At 44.8% G+C, this 19,613-nt stretch overlaps 1 protein-coding gene across 1 annotated transcript in view; it reads right to left on the bottom strand.

Annotated features, from left to right (window-relative positions):
• Window positions 1-501: 501 nt before the first annotated feature.
• LOC124775845 (kelch-like protein 10) overlaps window positions 502-19,613 on the bottom strand; it is an 88,267-nt gene continuing 69,155 nt past the window's right edge. Inside the window, exons 6-9 of the mRNA XM_047250680.1 lie at window positions 16,964-17,133; window positions 13,533-13,691; window positions 10,542-10,746; window positions 502-604 (exon numbers count right to left, since the gene is read on the bottom strand). Of these exons, the coding sequence (XP_047106636.1) occupies window positions 586-604; window positions 10,542-10,746; window positions 13,533-13,691; window positions 16,964-17,133 (553 nt within the window). The 3' untranslated portion in view covers window positions 502-585. The remainder of the gene's footprint in view (window positions 605-10,541; window positions 10,747-13,532; window positions 13,692-16,963; window positions 17,134-19,613) is intronic.

Raw genomic sequence — 19,613 nt, 5'->3', positions numbered from 1 at the left:
AAGGCGCTGCAGTCTGGAACCGCAAGACCGCTACGGTCGCAGGTTCGAATCCTGCCTCGGGCATGGATGTTTGTGATGTCCTTAGGTTAGTTAGGTTTAACTAGTTCTAAGTTCTAGGGGACTAATGACCTCAGCAGTTGAGTCCCATAGTGCTCAGAGCCATTTGAACCATTTTTTTGACATCAGGATGGCACTATCATTAACAATGTCAAAACAAATATGACAATGCCGACGCAATACATATACGGTAAAAAGGAAGAAAGGAGAATAAGATGATGACGATGTTGTAGAACAAAGAGTAAAAAAAGAAACAATTAATTTAACTTGAAGGAATTTATATTTTACTTGTTTCTGAAAAAGTTTTGACATTTTTATATCAGCTAAATTTCTCTTTTTACTTCTTGTGCGTGACGTTCCACTTTCCAGTAGCGACACAAAAGGAAACATCCGTTTAATACAAAACAGTGTCTGGAACCGGACTGTTGGAACGTATTTAGTACGGTGATCTCTTCTTTGAGTTCTTCTTTGAGGTCTTCGTCTAGGCTGCGTGCTGGCAGTTCCGTGAGTCGCCGACCACGTCCCGCATCAGTGCCCGGTCTTCGTCCTGCGCAGAACAAGCCATCGGAGTCAGGACCTAAACGGCAGCGCGCAGAGAATTGAAGAAAGAGCAATCGAACGAACAATATAATTCGCATACCTAGGCGAGCCTATATTAACAGAAAAATATATCTTTAGCCACATATCTTTGTCGCCTATTATGTTTATGTTACGTAAATTGTAGGTGGAAGGAGGAGAAAGGAAAGGAACTACTGAAGTCAGCTGCATCGGGACTTTATGCGGAATCAGCCCGAAAATGTGCCGGTCTGAGATTCGAACCCGGGATCTCCTCCTTAGTAGGCACTTGCCATAACCACTCAGCCACCTACACACGATGTTTATAGCCATTGCATGAAGTATCTCGGGACGCCCCTAGACTGACCCACATTCCCACCTAGCGCCATGTCCGAAATAACGGACACCACACATTCATATAGTTTTTTTCTCCTTTATTGAATTTCCATTCCCCCCCGCCCAGAGGGGCGGGCGGCGGGCTGGCAGCAGCTGATAATAATGGTGATGATAAGTAAGGCACACAGTAAGCAGACAGGCACAGTAGTAGACAGACAATTAAAAAACACGGCAATAGTCTGGTTTCTGTTCGCAAGAGATAAAAAAATCACACCTAGCACTGAAAAAAGGGGCGCTCAACACTGAACTCTCACTTGAACACTGCACTATAGAGTAGACATGAAGACGACACACCACAGCCTAAGGCAGATGGGGGGGGGGGGGGGGGGTGGAGGAGGACCCGGACAGGTGAAGGGGGGAAAAGGGGGGAGGCGAGGAAAAGGCAACAGAGGAGGCGAGCCAATGGAGGGAGAGGACACATAAAAGGGAGGGGGGGGGGGCAGGGCGGACGCGAGAAGGAGTGGGGAAGGCAGAGGAAGCGAAAGCAATATAATATAGTGTTTATATTTGTCAATATACCGCTGATCAACGTTCAAGCCATCGTGTAAATGTTACATTTTTCGAACACAGGTTGATATATGCGTTTACTCGAATACGCTTACACAAATTCTAGGATTATAACCACACTGATGTGAGGGAACCAGCGTGCTTGAAAGGGGCTTAGTCACCATCAAAAGTTATCTTTATCTAATAGGTCTACAACTGTTTGCTTCCGCCGCTTTGCTATATATGGCAGTAGCGGCAAGTGATAGTGCGGGTGGTAGGTTGTTAAGTTTCGCACAATAAGATGAGGTATTGCAAACATAAGGCCATCAAAATATTTTTCGGTTTTTGATTGCTTCATAAAGTAATTCTCGATTGAATATGTCAATGTACGAGCGCTATTCTTGTCATTTGCCGGAAGTTTTCAGTTTCTTCTTTAACGTGAAGAAATTTGCTGCTGAGGCTCGTAAAATGCTGGATAACACCTATGGTGAGGCACCTGTTAGTGAAAGAACGTGCAGCGGATGTTTTCAGTGCTTCAAGAACGGTGCTTTCGACGAAGACCGGCTTGGCGGTGGAACAGAGAAGTTACTGAAATCGACGGTAACGATCACAGGAGATCGATACTGAAAAAAATTGATGCGTCTGAGCCGAGCACTGAAGGACAAACGGCCACAATACGGTGATAGACCTGGAAAGGTGATTTCGCAGCACGACAGTGCTCCATCTCATATTGCAAAACCCGTCTGAACATATGTGACTGTGAAGTGGAAACGAAATGGAACAACCATAGATAAACCGAGACCATACATACTTCATGTACTGACACACAGGGGCCGTCAGCATTGCAGAGAGCGGTTGATGGAAAAAATGGATGCAATCCGCGGAAGGAATCACTCGAGAGTTCAAAAGTGGTCCAGCAGTCCAGCTAGTACAATGAATGTGCATAGTAGTTAAAAAGTAGTGGAACATCTCTCATAAGACACATATTTCTGTATTCACTGCTAAGCAACGCTTTACGTCGTGTTAGGAGTGCCGTCACTGGACATTGGATGATGGGAAACGAGTATTTGATATGATGAATCACGCTGTACTCTGCAGCAATCAGATGGGAGTTGTTTCAGCTTGCCAGTGGCTGGAGAACGTTACGTGCCAACAGTAAGGTACGGAAGAGGTAGATAGCGATGTGGGGGTGTTCTCTGTGGTTAGGGTGTGGACCCTTTTTGCGCTTAAGAATGTGGAAGGATGTGAACACATTCTACAGCACTGTATACTGAAAAAAGTATAGGAATAGTTCGGATGATTTCCGTATCAGCGTGACAATACATTCTATCATAAAGCGGTATCTGTGAGGGAATGGTTCGTGGACAATAACGTCCCTTAAATGGACTGGCTTGGTGAGAGTTCCGACCTAAACACAATGCAACAACCTTGGGGTGAGTTAGAAAGTCTACTTCGCTTCAGATCCCAGCGACTGACATCACCACCTGCTGGGTTTCGGCTGCCATTTCCCCACAGACATTTGGACACCTTACTGAAAATGTTCCTGGCAGACTTCAATTCTCTTAAAGGCAAAGGGTGGACATGCCCTGTGATATCGTACAGAGATCGCGTTGCACACCAGCGCGAATCGGTGTGGCAACGCGAATCGATACCACAGACATCGTCGAGGGATCACTGCAGTCTGCAACGATGTATGGGAGGAGCTCCTGAAGACCACATCTCCCTTCTCAGCATAGCAGTGCCCTCACGCTGAGTTCACTATAGTGATGAGCTAGCTAGAGCTCTCCCCCAGTTCGTGACCTCATCTGAAGGGGTCAACGTCACCAACATGGTAGTTAAAGTTTTTGATGGACTTATTCCTTTAAATGTGAAAGTTCTAATGCAAGAGAACCGTTTGTTAATCTATGCATCAACTGTCTCGAAGTTAAATAAATGTGTCATTCATTTACGTAATAAGGTGAACTAATATTGCATGTGTTCAGGTTTAATGTGCCATCTTATCGAGCAGTCAAAGAACTCAGTTGTGGCTGGACGATTGTAATTTCGTCTGGTCACAACGATCCCCATGTTAAAGTCCACTGATAGGTTTCTGGATGCTTTTAATCACATAGTGTATACAAGAAAATGAAAGCAGGTATGAGGGAGGTTCTGTTAAACATACGGGACCAGATCATTTCACGTTACTTGAACAGCATCACTGGTAAGTTCGTCGTTCTGTGTCATCCGATATATCATAATAACATACACTGGACGATCTATCAAAATAACATAGACTGAAGCGCCAGAGAAACTGGAACAGGCACCCGTATTCAAATACAGAGATATGTAAACAGCCAGAACACGGCGCTGCGGTGTACAACGTGTATACAAGACAACAAGTGTCTGACGCAGTTGTTACATCGGTTACTGCTGCTACAAAGCAGGTTATCAAGAGTCAAGTGAGTTTGAAAGTGGTGTTATAGTAGGAGCACGAGCGATTGGACACAGCACCTCCAATGTATCGATGAAGTGGAGATTTTCCTATACGACTATTCACAAGTGTACCGTGAATATCAGGAATCTGCCAAAACATCAAATCTCCGACATCGCTGCTGCCGGCAAATATCCTGCAAGAACGGGACCAACGACGACTGAAGAGAATCGTTCAGCGTGACAGAAGTGCAACCCTTCTGCAAATTGCTGCAGATTTCAATGCTGGGCCATCAACAAGTGTCAGCATGCGAACTAATCAACGAAACAGCATCGAGATGGGCTTTCGGAGCCGAAGGCTCACTCGTGTATCCTTGATGACTGCACGACACAAAACTTGACGCCTTGCCTGCTCCCGTCAGCACCGACAATGGACTATTGATGACTAGAAACATGTATCCTGGTCGGACGAGTCTCCTTTCAAAAGGTATCGAACGGATGGACGTGTTCGGGTATGCAGACAACCTCACAAATCCATGGACACTGCATGTCAGCAGGGGACTTTTCAAGTTGGTGGAGGCTCTATAATGGTGTGGGGTGAGTGCAGTTGGAGTGATATTGGACCCCTGATACGTATAGTTACGACTCTAGCAGGTTACACGTACGTAAGCATCCTGTCTGATCACCTGCATCCATTCATGTCCATTGAGCATTCCGATGGACTTGGGCAATTCCAGCAGGAACAATGCGAAACCCCACACGTCCAGAATTGCTACAGGGTGGCTCCAGGAACACTCTTTTTAGTTTAAACATTTCCTCTGGTCAGCAAACTCTGCAAACATGAACATTATTGAGCGTATATGGGATGCCTTCCAACGTGCTGTTCAATCAATCAATGTCATGCGTCGAGGTCCTCCCGTCGGGTAGACCCTTCGCCGGGTGCAAGTCTTTCGATTTGACGCCACTTCGGCGACTTGCGCGTCGATGGGGATGAAACGATGATGATTAGGACCACAAAATGGCTCTGAGCACTATGGGACTTAACATCTATGGTCATCAGTCCCCTAGAACTTAGAACTACTTAAACCTAACTAACCTAAGGACATCACACAACACCCAGTCATCACGAGGCAGAGAAAATCCCTGACCCCGCCGGGAATCGAACCCGGGCGTGGGAAGCGAGAACGCTACCGCACGACCACGAGCTGCGGACGATTAGGACAACACAACACCCAGTCCCTGAGCGGAGAAAATTTCCGACCCAGCCGGGAATCGAACCCGGGCCCTTAGGACTGACATTCTGTCGCGCTGACCACTCAGCTACCGGGGGCGGACAACGTGCTGTTCAGAAGATATCCCCATCCCCTCGAACTCTTACGGATTTATGGGTAGCCCTGCACGATTCATAGCGTCAATTCACTCCAGCACTACTTCAGACATTAGTCGAGTCCATGCCACGCCGTGTTGGGGCACTTCTGCGTGCTCGTGTGGGCCGTACATAATATTACGCAGGTCTGCCAGTTTCTTTGTCTCTTCAGTGTATATTAATCGAGTTTCACAAATAGCGAGCAACTGGATACTTACATTGTTTCCTTGCCAAAACAGGTAACCTGCCATAAAGTTCGAAGACTTCAGCACTCACGCATACTGCCATAAAATGGGCCCTAAAATGTAGGCCCATATGTCATTGAGTCTGACTACTTATCGTGGAAGGGCTTTTTGAAGTGTACAAGGTAGTCCAAAACATGAGATCCATTGCTCGCCTTCATTGCTAATTAAAACATCTACTGCAAACAACAAAATCCAGAAGACTAAACTGGTATTTGCTGTAGCCAACTTAACTGTGTCTTTTGCAGAAGGTCTAGAAGTACAACACTGGAAAGTGACAGACACTGACATCATCTAACGGCCAACTTCATCTTGCAAATGTATCCCTGAGCATTAAGGCGTTCAAGTTCATACAAAGGCTTGGTTCCAACTGAAATTGCCATCTTGGCGATAATTAGTAACTTATTTATGAAACTAGGCATCGACTCGCAAAATTCAGGGAAAAGTATGTTTATACGTATGTATCCTCATTAACTGTGCGTCATCTTTCAGTAGCTGTCGCATCACATGTCAACCTCAGGTGCAAGTTTGCACGCTCATGGCGATGTCTCTGAATTAATTTTTAGCCTCCATTGCTTCATTTTTTAAGCTAAGTAACTATGAATGTTTATCATTTTATCGCAGCCCCTTGCGGTTTTGGAGCCACGGTCTCACCTCGCGCCGAAAGCAGGGGCCGCAGCTGGCCATGGAGAGCTGCCACCAGCTGTCCCGCGGGGGCGGCAGCTCGGGGGCGGAGACCACACACGCCGCCAGCGCAGACCGGCGGACGTTCAGGTTGGCCGCGCCGTACCTGCGCGAGCAGCTCACTCTCACAACACAGCTCTCTGACAAACAGCTTATCAAATACAGAAAGCACTAAAGAAAGGTAATCACCAGAATAGTAACTAAGGTAGAGAAGCCTTCCTATCGGCGCTTGGTGATTTATTTATTTCTGATCAGTTTGACATTTGCATCAACGCATCAGCGCCATTTAATACCTCATAATACACACTCAATAAGAGAGAAGTGAAATTCGGTAACTAGTGGAGACTCTATATTCCATCATTAAAGTAACTTTGGAAACAATAAGTGTAGGAGAAGTGATCGAATATGTCATTTAGGAGAAATAAGCCATTAACGTGAGAATTAATAAGACGGAAATAGCATGGTACCTCACAGAAGAGGTATACAAGGTGGTCAGAAACAGTCCCGGCGGCCTGCCAGAGACGGTGTTGGCAAACGTGTTCTTCGATTGAGTTCCTAAAACCGAACAAGAAAGCGACACAAAAACTGGACATGGGACGGTAGTAAGGCCCGAACCCCAACCAAAGGCTGAGCAGTCTCGTGCGCTGTCGTCTATGGTATGAGAACAACTGACACTAAATGTATCTGGCAGGCCGCTTCAAATTGCGCGCGAAGCGGCCTGATTGCGTAACTTCAATGCTAATTAACTCAGAAGGGGAGCAACATATCGAAATTTCTTCTTAACAATTATTTCTCAGCACAACACCCTCACAAAGTTTTCGGACTGTTTCTGAAAACCCTGTATACTAATAAATCAACATCCTTCTATGCTAAATTGAGACACTGTTCTGTAATACTTCGCCCAGAAGTACTTTATGCAGCGGAATGTTTGACTCTAAACAAAAAGGCAACGGTGCAGGAACTGGAAACAATAAAAATCAAATTTTGGGGCCAGTTAAAGAGCAATTACAACACAGAATATGTCACAATAGTGAACTTTATCCATATATTTAAAAAATTACAGACGTAATTAGGAAAAGAATAATAGTTTTCTATGGCCTCATCCAAAGGTTGAATGACAACAAACTGACAAAAAGACTATTCCCTTACTTAGATAAATTAACAGTGGACAACACATACTACAAATAAGTTGGAAGGAATTTGGCTAACTCCGAATTGCACCACAAGATTTTAGGAACAAGTGCCACTCAGAAAGAAATTGTGAGACTCTCAAGGTTTCCATGGAAAACCCAATAACAAGACTGGAGGCACTTGGATAGAAGAAAGAAGAGAAACATCGAAGAACGATGAGAAAAAAGTGGAAGAAAAGAGAAGAGAAGCTGTTGAAATAGCCGTAGTTCATAGTGGCTCAGCCGAATAACAAAAAGAAGAAGAAGGAGAAGAAATACCGTCTATTGAGCCCTCACTCTGTCTACCCAGCTGCGCCACAAGAAGCACCTACGGGTTGTTACAATGACCCTTTCGCGCCTTTTGGTATACAACAGCTATCCAGCGCTGGTGCAAATCATGGCAGTCAAGTGGTGTGTATGTGTCAGTCTGCTATGCAATTTAAGTCGACGTGGAAACGCGACAGAATAGCAGAGAACAACTATCGTGTTCGACGTGCCGTGACCGCTTTGTGAATGACATTCCCCGATTTGTTGGTGTTTCAGACTGCCAATGTCACTACAAGGAATTTAGTGAACCGCTCGGATCCACGTAAAACTAAGTAAAACAAGTGATCGTAAAAATGTAGTAACCAATAAGGCCTGGAGGTGAGTGTCAGCCTTGTCAATTACTGTCGGTTTCAAATTTCTGCTGTCAGGTTCCGTCCACTAGTTTCTGAGCAAGTTGGAGTCGGGTAACTTTCTAAAGGTCGCTGCCTACATGGTCACATCGCTCAAAGCCGCAAATCTTCAATGAAACTAACAATACAGGAACTGGACAACAGGTGACTCGACGCTTGAAGTGTAGTCCGACGGGTCACGATTATTGTCTCTTTTTCGAATCAAGCGAGGGTCGACTGCATCGATCGCTGAATAAGACGTTTACCCAAAGTTTGTGGAGGATTTAATTCACGCTGGAGGTAGTTCTGTGACGTTTATGGTGTGTTTTTCGTAACTTGACTTGGGCCCGCTCATTCAGCAGTTTTCCATGAACACGATTCTCGATGATCAAGTAATGGCCTATCTCCTACGTAATCATTGTAAGTCTGCTGTGGACGCATATGTTACTGTGTTGATCAACACTCAGGTGCCCGATCGCCTTTTACCTGTAGCGCTACATCAACTGATCTTAATTGCATTGAAAGTGCGTTCAACACGTAATGTGACAAATCCGTTTCTCGGCCAGTTTCGGTTGAAAAAATGTACAATTTGTTGTGGGACATCGTGGAATATTTCCACTTCAGCCCCTAGAGTTTCATGAAGTTCCGATTGATGGTGGCGCTATACATAGCCTTCAAAGTGGCGTCTGTAACGGAGGTGCGTTCCAAGCACACAGCTGTCATTGAGTTTCTTTTGGCAGAAAACCAGAGCATCGCATATATTCACAGGCGCTTGCAGAATGTCTAGGGAGACGTTGGCCCAATGAAGGGTGCATTCCACGGGAAGCAACAGTATGTGGGTGATGGTGAGCTTATTGATGCAGCAAGGCGTTGGCTCCGATGTCGACGAGTAGAGTGATATCATGCGAGCATACAGGCATTTCCTGTAAAATGGCGTAAGAACGTTGCACTGAACGGAAGTTATGTTGAAAACTAGACCTTTGAAGCCAAAAGAGTGGGGAATAACACTGTGTACTGGAATCCTGAATAAAACCAACCCTCTTTCAGGAAGAAACGTTTCGCATTACTTATTAACCGCCTGTCATACACTGAACAGCCAGAGAAACTGGCACACTTGCCTAATATCGTGTAGGGCCTCCGCGAGCACCCAGAAGTGCTGCAACACCACGTGGCATGGACTCGACTTGCGTCTGAAGTACAGCTGGAGGGAAGTGACACCATGAATCCTGCAGGGCTGTCCATAAATCCGTAAGAGTACGAGGGGGCGGAAATCTCTTCTAAACAGCACATTGCAAGGCATCCCAGATATGCTCAATAATGTTCATGTCTGGGGAGTTTGGTGGCCAGCGGAAGTGTTTAAACTGAGAAGAGTGTTCCTGGAGCCACTCTGAAGCAATTCTCGACGTGTGGTGTGTCGCATTGTCCTGCTAGTATTGCCCTAAGTTCTTCGGAACGCACAATGGAATGAATGGATGAAGGTGATCAGACAGGATGCTTACGTACGTGTCACCTGTCAGAGTCGTATCTATATGTGTCATGGGTCCCATGTCACTGCAACTGCACACGTCGGACACGATTATAGAGCCTGCACCAGCTTGAACAGTCCCCTGCTGACATGCAGGGCCGTGCACTAATCATGGCTCCGAAAGCCCATATCGATGATGTTTCGTTGAATGGTTCGCACGCTGATACTTGTTGATGGCCCAGCATTGAAATGTGCAGCAATTTGCGGAAGCGTTGCACTTCTGTCACGCTGAACGATTTTCTTCAGTCGTCGTTGGTCCCGTCCTTGCAGGATCTTTTTCCGGCGCCAGCGATGTCGGAGATGTGATGTTTTACCGGATTGGTTGGTTTGTTTGTGGGCTTGAAGGGACCAGACTACAAAAAAGGTCATCGGTCTCTTTACCGGATTCTTGATAATCATGTTACTCTCGTGAAATGGTGGCACGGGAAAGTCCCCAATTCATCGCTACGTCGGAGATGCTGTGTCCCATCGCTCGTGTGCCGACTATAACACGACATTCAAACTCATTTAAATCTTGGTAATCTGCCACTGTAGCAGCAGTAACCGATCTAACAACTGTGCCAGACACATCTTGTCTTATATAGACGTTGCCGACCGCAGCGACGTATTCTGCCTGTTTACATGTCTCTGTATTTGAATACGCATGCCTATACCAGCTTCTTTGGCGCTTCAGTGTATTAGGAACAGCGGAAGGAATGTAGCCATCAAGACCTGCGGGTTCTAATCATCAATACCTGGCTTCATCTGGATACGGCATGCCTAAAGAAACTTGTGTACTATTTTTCTTCGCCGTACTGAGGCCGTCATCAAGACTAAAGTCGGTGTTCATGGTTTTAGGGTGATTTCTCCTTTCAGCATTTTAATTTTTGGTTGTGTTTGTCTTTACTCCACCTAACGTGGGGTTTCAGTGCACGTTAAACAAGTAACAAATCTTCCTTAATTTTCTTGAGAATACTCGCTCGGCAACTGCGGCTTAAGTCCGCACAGTGTACTCACCACTCGTTGGCGGAAGGACTGTAGCACTCGACGTAGGAGACGGTTGAAGTTCCGTCGTAGCCGCCGACGGCGAATATCATGTCGTCGATGACTGCGATGGCGTGGTTACTGCGCGGCGTGTACATCTCTGGGATTAGCGCCCACTGGCCGGTAGCAGGGTCGTATCTCTCGACGCTCCGCAGTCTCGAATAGCCGTTGTTTCCACCTGGAGGAAGACCTTAGCTATGACGCACGTTTCACTTCCTTCTGCTGTACAGAAAAGATCACATATGGCAAAATTCATTGCTTTATAACGTAGTGTATATTGGGGCAGTCAAATGAGAACGACACAGATGGAAAAAAGTAAGTATACTGTTTGTTATTTCAAAAGTAAGTTTATCCCACCATCAGACAAGAGGGTCAATGCCTTCATGTAAAAATGTCTTCTGCTACCTACGGCTACACCCAGGCGGTGCAGCTCTGTCCATGAAACAAACAGACGGCCGCGAATGTCTTTCTTCAGGGCTCCAGATAACTTACGACGAGTATGGAGCAATTCTGCGGCACGTGAAATGTGTCCATTCCTGAAACGGTCGAGCAGCTCGTCACAAACCACTTATTTCTGTAATCGATGCGAAGCGATGCTTGAGATGACGTAACGAACGACTCCGCTGGACAGTGGCTGACACGGAACGAGTAATTTGGAGTGATAAATCACTCTATACACGGTGGCAAACCGACTACAAGGTCCGGGTTCGACGAATGACTGAAGAAGGTTACCTGGCATCACGTGTAGTGCCAGAAGTTAAGTACAGAAGAGATGGTGTTACGGTATGGGGGTGTTTTTCGTGGTTAGGATTGGATCCCGTTATTTCTCTTTAAAAAAACGCCAAATTTGAAAGGATATTAACACGCTTACGGCATTGTGTACTGCGTGCAGTAGCGGAAAAATTCGGAGATGATGACTGTTTGCATCAGCATGAGAATACAGCCATTATGTGGCAATTGTGAGTCAATGGTTTGTGAACAATAAAATTCCTCAGTTGCGCTGGACTGCCCAGAATGACAATCTGAACGCTGTTGAACGCCTCTGAGACGAGTTAGACTTCGCTCCAGACTCCAGTGTCTAACACCAATACCTTTCCTTATTTCGGTTCTTGAAGAAGAGTGGGTTGCAATCGGATGCAGCTCATATTAATGTCCACCAAACAGTTCACCAGATACTTTCCGTCAGATAGTGTAAAGCTAGCATATACGGGGCGTTCAAAAAGTCCCTCCGCAGTGCCGTATGATTGTTCCCCTACCTGGGTTACTTCCTTTCAAGTGGCCTCTCCCAACATTCCACTGTTCCGTTTATCTCAGCCAGCGTCAGTAGAATCGTTGGTGTGTGTCGTTACGTGTTGACGTGTAAGTTTAGTTCCTTTGTTCGTTTGTTTCGTTTTTGTCACTGTTAAAATGCTAACCATTGAAGAACGTGTGTTTTTAGTCGAACAAGTGTTCAAATCTGGCGGTAAATACACAGTTTCAGTGCGTCAAACATTTAATTCAGTTTTCCTGGAGACAACACTCCCACATCACGATACTGTGCGAGATTTTATTAACAAATTTCGATGTACGGGTTCAGTGACAGATGCACCGAGAAGTGGTCGTCCTAGCGTTTTGTCTGAGGATAAACTACTTGATATTTCCGATAAAATGTCCATGAGTCCGAACAGGTCAGTAAGAAAACTCGCGCAGGAAATCGATGTTAGTGTCGGAACGGCCCACACAGATGTAAGGAAAAACTTAGAACTTTTCCCATACAAAGTGACAGTCGTGAAAGAACTGAAAAATACCGATCATGGCAAAATATTGCATTTTGTCAATGGTTCAAGAATTTCGTTCAACAAAATGGAAGGGACGTTCTTAATGAAACGTTTTTCACTGATGGGTGGTTTCACTTATCCGGCTACGTGAACTTGCAAAATTCTAGTAAGTAGAGTCTGCAAATCCATTGTGTATTCATGAGGAACCACTTAATTCTGTGAAAATAGGAGTTTGGATTGCAATTTCTAGACGTTGGAGTATGGGTCCCATATTTTTCAACCAAACAGTAAATGCACGACGATACTGCAGTGACATTCTGTACCCATTCATAGGAGAACTTGGGCTAAGTGAAATACTGAACAGTTATTTTCAACAAGATAATGCAACCGCGCATACAGCTCGCGTTTCAATGTCACTGCTTGCTGATGTTTTTGAAGATCGCATAATTTCACAGGAACTTTGGCCTCCACGATCGCCTGACCTAACACCACCAGACTTTTTCTTCTGGGATGCAGTGAAAGCAATTGTCTATAAAACCCGTCCAAAATCCATCGATATATTGAAAACTGCAATGTTCACTTTCACTGCTTCTGTCACGGAAGAAATGTTGCAGCCTGTGTTTGGAAACATGATTAGACGAACTGAATCGTGTTTTCAACAACAGAGGGGACACTTTCAACATTTAATGTGAAAATTTGTAAGTAAAAATGAATATTCAATAAATTAATTACTTGTATTTCACTGAGTTTCATTTCGGCATATTCACTACGGCACTCGCGGCGTTTCATACGACACTGCGGAGAGACTTTTTGAACATCCCGTATTTAATACGTTACAGGTTGAGCATTTCTGCCGCGGTTTCTACTGAAATTATTTCATCTCACTGCAGTCTCACTGAATCAGTCCTCACTGATCCATCCATTTCGTTTCATTGATACTAATTCGATAGAGATTGTAGTCAAAGTTAAACAATTCCAGTACTCAAGAGGTAATGAATCGAATCGGAGAAAAAGTGAGCAGGCTGAAGTTGATGTAGGTCGCAGTAGTTATGCAGAGGTGAAGAGACTTGCAGAGGTAGGCAGGCTTGGAGAGATGCATCAAACAAGTCGTCCGAGTGCCGAGTACAACAACAGCACTGAGCGTCTACTACAGCAGTAACAAAATACGACGGGCGAAAACAGAGTGTTACGCCACGTGCTCACCCACCTACGACGTAGAGACAGCCGTAGTAGGCGACGCCGGCGACGCCGCTGCGAGGGAAGCGCATGGGTCGTATGAGGGTCCATTGGTCGGCCACGGGGCTGTACACCTCCACAGACTGCAGGTAGTTCTGCCCGTCGAAACCACCCGCCACGTACAGTCGCCCTGCGCCATCAACATTCCGTTAGTCATGCTCTACGTCTGGAGTCGCATATACTTACAAAATTTGCAAACCACTGCGAAATCGATGGCAGAGGGTATTCGCTATTGTACAAATGATAAGGCCAACTTCCTGTTCCATTCTCGTATGGAGCGCGTGACGAATGACTTCAAAAATCTCTTAGTAAGCTGTAATAAGTCTAATCTTGTCTCCAGGATTCCTATGGGAGCGATACGTACAGGAGTGTAGTACATTCCTAGATTCGTCGCTTAAAGCTGATTCTTGAAACATTATATGTAAGTTTTCACGGGGTAGTTTGCGTCTGCATTCCCAAGTCTATAATACCAAACTTCTTCACTCAACACTGCACATTACTGCTGTCCATTGCAGCGTACCCATACACTTTCTTCACGATTGAGGTTAAAAAACGTCGAGAAGCAAAAGCCCTGAATTTTTCCAAACTGGTTTTGAAGTATGGGTTCAACGGCGGCGCATATGTGCACAAATGCATGGTTACTATTGTAAGTAGGCTGTTTAGGTTTCTATGTTGGTAACGCCACGTAGCGCTCTGTATGAAAATCACTGACTCTGCTGTGTGCAGTCTGTGGCTGGTTTGCATTGTTGGAATATTTGCTATTGTAGTTTTGGGCAGTTGGATGTACTCTCAAAACTCTGGCATCACTCTTTCCACATCCACCACTGCTGGCGAATCACCTCCAACTGGACAACGCTACGCGCTGTTCACATCCAACTGCCCAATTAAATTATAATTAATTTAATTATAATAATTTAATTATAACTAATTTAATTGGGCAGTTGGATGTGAACAGCGCGTAGTGTCGTGCAGTTGGACGTGAGCCGCCAGCAGTGGTGGATGTGGAAAGAGAGATGCCAGAGTTTTGAGAGATTACTATGTGAGCACGATCTGGACGTGTGTCCGCCAGAAAAGGAAATTTGTAAAGATGGATGTCATGAATTGATAGATATATATATGTGATGACTTTTGAACATTATTAAGGCAAATACATTGTTTGTTCTCTACCAAAATCTTTCATTTGCTAACTATGCCTATCAGTAGTTAGTGCCATCAGTAGTTAGAATCTTTTATTTAGCTGGCAGTATTGGCGCTCACTACATTGCAGTAGTTCGAGTAACGAAGATTTTTGTGAGGTAAGTGATTCATGAAAGGTATAGCTTATTGTTAGTCAGGGCCTTCTTTTGTAGAGATTATCGAAAGTCAGATTGCGTTGCGCTAAAAAAATATTGTGTGTCAGTTTAGTGATGATCTGAATAAGTAAAGAGAGAAATGTCTGAATGCGTTCAGTTTTTCTCAGCTGTTTGAAAATCAAATAACGTAAGAGGTTTATCAGCACTGTCATTTTTAAATTTTTCTAAGTGAACGTTTCACTGTGTTGGACAGTTGTAGGGGGTACAGCCATCTGAGGTAGTTTGCAAATGATGCTGCCATTTACCGTCCAGTAAAGGCATGAGAAGTTCGAAACTAATTGCAAAGTTTTATCTTCAGTAATGATAAAAGCTGAAGAAATGAATTAAAATTCGTGTGACAACTAGGAGTTGTACCAAGGTCTCGTGTTTTCTTTGCAGATGTGTTACCCATTACACTACTGTAGCGGTATGCCTATCAGAACTGCACGGACTACCCTACTCCAATGCCCTCCGTAACACAAACTTCAATTAAAACCTTCAGTTCATTTTTCCTTCTTAAATCGTCACTATTGACGAGGCTCTCCGGCACTGGATAGCACCCCAGTTTTGTAGGTTAGGGACGACGTTGGAGTATGGTAGCTGTGCAGATGTGGTAGCCATACTGCTAAGGTGGTGTGATAGTTAGCACATCTGCCTCTTTAGCAGGCGACCGAGGATAAACTCCTAGTGGTGGCACAAATTTTAATTCGTTTCTTCAGTATAACATTATCAAAGATGAAGTTTAGACTCATAGATCTCAAGGAAATTGTAATTCCACAGTTGCAAAATGATTTAGAGAAAATATCTGTACCGCGCAAAACGTTGCAATTGCCCCTAATGAAAAGTTAGTAGTCATGCACATGCATCCTGAGGGAATCCGTTAAAATACGGTTACACGATAAATCACACAAAACTGAAGACAATCTATTCCACAAAATAACAAGGGATAACGACGACGAACAACCTAAATTGGAACGATCACATTGGTGATGTTGCGGAGAATGCGAACCAAGCGGTTAAAGGTGCTACAGTCTGGAGCCGCACGACCGCTACGGTCGCAGGTTCGAATCCTGCCTCGGGCATGGATGTGTGTGATGTCCTTTGGTTAGTTAGGTTTAAGTAGTTCTAAGTTCTAGGGGACTTATGACCACAGCAGTTGAGTCCCATAGTGCTCAGAGCCAGCCAATGCGAACCAAAGATTGCGTTTCATTGGCAGAAGAGTTAGAAGATGCAGCTAATCTACTAAAGAGACTGCCTGCACTACATTTGTCCGTCCTCTGCTCGAGTACTGCTGTGCAGTATGGGATTTCTTATCAGACTGGACTAACGGAGGACATGGAAAAAGTTGAAAGAAAGATAGCTCGTTTTGTATTATCACAAAACAGGGGAGAGAGTGTCACGGATATGATAGGCGATTTGAGGTGGCAATCATTGAAACAAAGGCGTTATTCGTTGCAGCGAGATCTTTTAATGAAACTGCAATCAGCGGCTGTCTCTTCCGAATGCGAAAATAATTTGTTGGCTCCCACCTACAAAGGAAGAAATAAACATTGTAATAAAATACGAGAAATCAGAGCTCGATCGAAAATATTTCAGTGTTTTTCCTGTGCGCTGTTAGAGAGTGGAACGGTAGGGAAAATGTGTGAAAGTGTTTCGATGAACCCTCTGCCAGGCACGTAAGTGTGAACTACAGTGGAACCACGCTGATGCAGAGGACAGTTCATGCTATGATTGCACTAATTCCACGGTTATACGTACATTAATAATTTTTTTATGATAAATGGCCATTACTTTTACGTTTCAGTCCTAAGCAACAGAAATTGATGCCTTGACCTCGACTGGTGCGGATCCCAGAGTGCTGTGTAGGGCGATGGAATTGTAATTTAGATGAATCAACAAGGCGATATGCGGGACGCTCGATTGTCGCATAAAAGTATCATTATAATCATAAGCTAATGTACTCTACAGAGCTTGGTTTACGACCCGCGAGAACGAGAATCCTGTGATGTGATAAGAAATGAGGAGGACAGAGTATAGGCATGGACACTTACTGCACTCGGAGCGGACTTACCGTCTAAAGCCACAGCGGTGGCGTCGGAACGCGGCGCGTTCATGGGGCAGACCAGCGACCACTGGTTGGTGTAATGGTCGAAGCACTCGACGGTCCTCAGACGTTCCTCACCGTCGTAGCCGCCTATGGCGTAGATGAGTTCACCTAGGGCAGCCGCGCTTACGTAGCACCTGCATGAGGGACAGCCAAACACTGCGTTCACATAGCGTCACACAGAACGTGACACCAAATTTTCTTATAATCTTACGCACGTATACAGGTCTGGAATTAGAACCTAGATTCTCCCTTGACGCTGACAGATCATTCTCATTCACTTACCCCTTGATGTCTAGCCCATGAGGAGAACGAGCTGTCGGGGACTGCGACACGAGCCAGAATATACTGAAAGGCGTGTTATGTAATTTTTAAGTAATTTTCTTGTTTTTGGTTGTCTTAGGACGCACATGTCAAATTTGTATAGTTTAGTTATGCACGGGCACCCTCGTCAGAGACGTTGCGCTGCACGGAAACTAGTTAGGTCATCTTTGCTCTGCGGAGATGCGCGGGTGTTACATATTGATTGCGAGGAGAGGAGACAGGGAGTTGTGACCGGATGTCGCGGCAGTGAGCTTGTATAGGAAGGGTGCGGAACATGGTGCTCTTGGGAATTACTTTATTGATCTGATGAAAGATATTATTATTATTGCAAAAGGAACGTTACCATTTTGCATTGAATGAGATAGATTTTCTAAGATGGCTACTATTTTGAGAAGATTAGGATAATCGATAACGGACGAACATATTTTAGTGTATTCCGGCAGCGTTTAGTTAGGCATTCTTGGCTCAACACAGACATCCAAAACAGGAATTCCTTGCTATTTTTACAAAGGTTTGTCTCTAAAGTAGAGTCCCTCTTAGCAGGCCTTGGAAGGCCCAACGGTACCGACCGGCCGCCTTGTCATCCTCAGCCCACAGGCGTCACTGGATGCGGATATGGAGGGACATGTGGTCAGCACACCGCTCTCTCGGCCGTATGTCAGTTTACGAGACCGGAGCCGCTACTTCTTATGAAGTAGCTCCTCAGTTTGCCACACAAGGGCTGAGTGCATCCCACTTGCCAACAGCGCTCGGCAGACCGGATGGTCACCCATCCAAGTGCTAGCCCAAAATGACAGCGTTTAACTTCGGTGATCTGACGGGAACCGGTGTTACCACTGCGGCAAGGCCGTTGGCGTAAAGTTTTGTCACAGTCAATGTTAATTGATTTGAAAAGACAAAAAGTACTTTTGTGTTAGAATAAATTTTCATGTTGAGTTACATTTTTGTATTTCTACAGTGTTGATCTTACATAATTGTAATTTTTAGTGATATATTTCTTTTTTTTATTTCTTGCTAAGACTCCAACGGTAAAATGTTGTAAATGGAATAGCGTAAAGAAATTTTTTGAGATGAATTTTTTAAATATAATTTCTTGAGAAGAATTTTTGTCTAGAGAGTATCTCAGACTATCCTACGTCATTATCCAGCTCCAATTAAGTCACGAACATTCTTTTTTATGAGAGATAAGCTTTATAGAACCAAGTTTTTGCATTACACGTATTTAAGAAACCGCGTTGCACTACCACGACTCTCTGTATTAGTAGCAGCTGAGAATCTGCCATTGCGACATAGGTAAGCCAAATACAGGAGATACAAGCTTTCAGTTTGACAGGGTTAATTAACAGTGATGAGTTTAATTACTCTCATAAAAGTTCAAGATTAGTTCAGACACGTCCGCAGCTCGTGGTCGTGCGGTAGCGTTCTCGCTTCCCACGCCCGGGTTCCCGGGTTCGATTCCCGACGGGGTCAGGGATTTTCTCTGCCTCGTGATGACTGGGTGTTGTGTGATGTCCTTAGGTTATTTAGGTTTAAGTAGTTCTAAGTTCTAGGGGACTGATGACCATAGATGTTAAGTCCCATGGTGCTCAGAGCCATTTGAACCATTTGAAGTTCAGACACGGCTTATTTCATTTACATTCTCGCTGTCAGATTTGATTCTCATTCTCGCAAACAGATTTGGCTCGTAACTGTAAACGTGAGGTTAGCTTACACTGAGCTTTCACTGTATCTATTTTCAAATATACAGATTACGGTAGTACCATGTACACAAGGTATAAAAAGGCAGTGCATTGGCGGCGCTGTCATTCGTACTGAGGTAATTCATATGAAAAGGTATCCGAAGTGATTATGGTCACACAATGGGAATTAACAGACCCTTAATGTGAAATGGCAGTTGGAGCTAGAGGTATGGACATTCCATTTCGGAAGTAGTTAGGGAATTAAATATTCCGATATCCACAGCGTCAAGAGTGTGCCGAGAATACCACAGCGCAAGGCCGACGGCCTTTACTTAATGACCGAGAACAGCGGCGTTTGTGTAGAGTTGTCATTGCTAACAGAAAAGTAACATTGCGTGAAGCGACCGCGGAAATCAAGGTGAGACGTACGACGAACGAATCTGTTAGGACAGTGCGGTTAAATTTGGCGTTAATGGGATATTGCGTAAGACGACCGCGGCAAGTCTCTTTGCTAAGAGCACGAGATTGCCTGCAGCGCCTCTCCTTGGCTCGTGACCATATGTGTTGGACCCTAGAAGTCTGAAAACCAATGGCCTGGTGAAATGAGTCCCGAT

The sequence above is a fragment of the Schistocerca piceifrons genome, chromosome 2 (assembly GCF_021461385.2).
Source record: "Schistocerca piceifrons isolate TAMUIC-IGC-003096 chromosome 2, iqSchPice1.1, whole genome shotgun sequence".
Classification (NCBI taxonomy): Eukaryota; Metazoa; Arthropoda; class Insecta; order Orthoptera; family Acrididae; genus Schistocerca; species Schistocerca piceifrons.
This window is presented reverse-complemented; position numbering and strand designations above follow the sequence as displayed.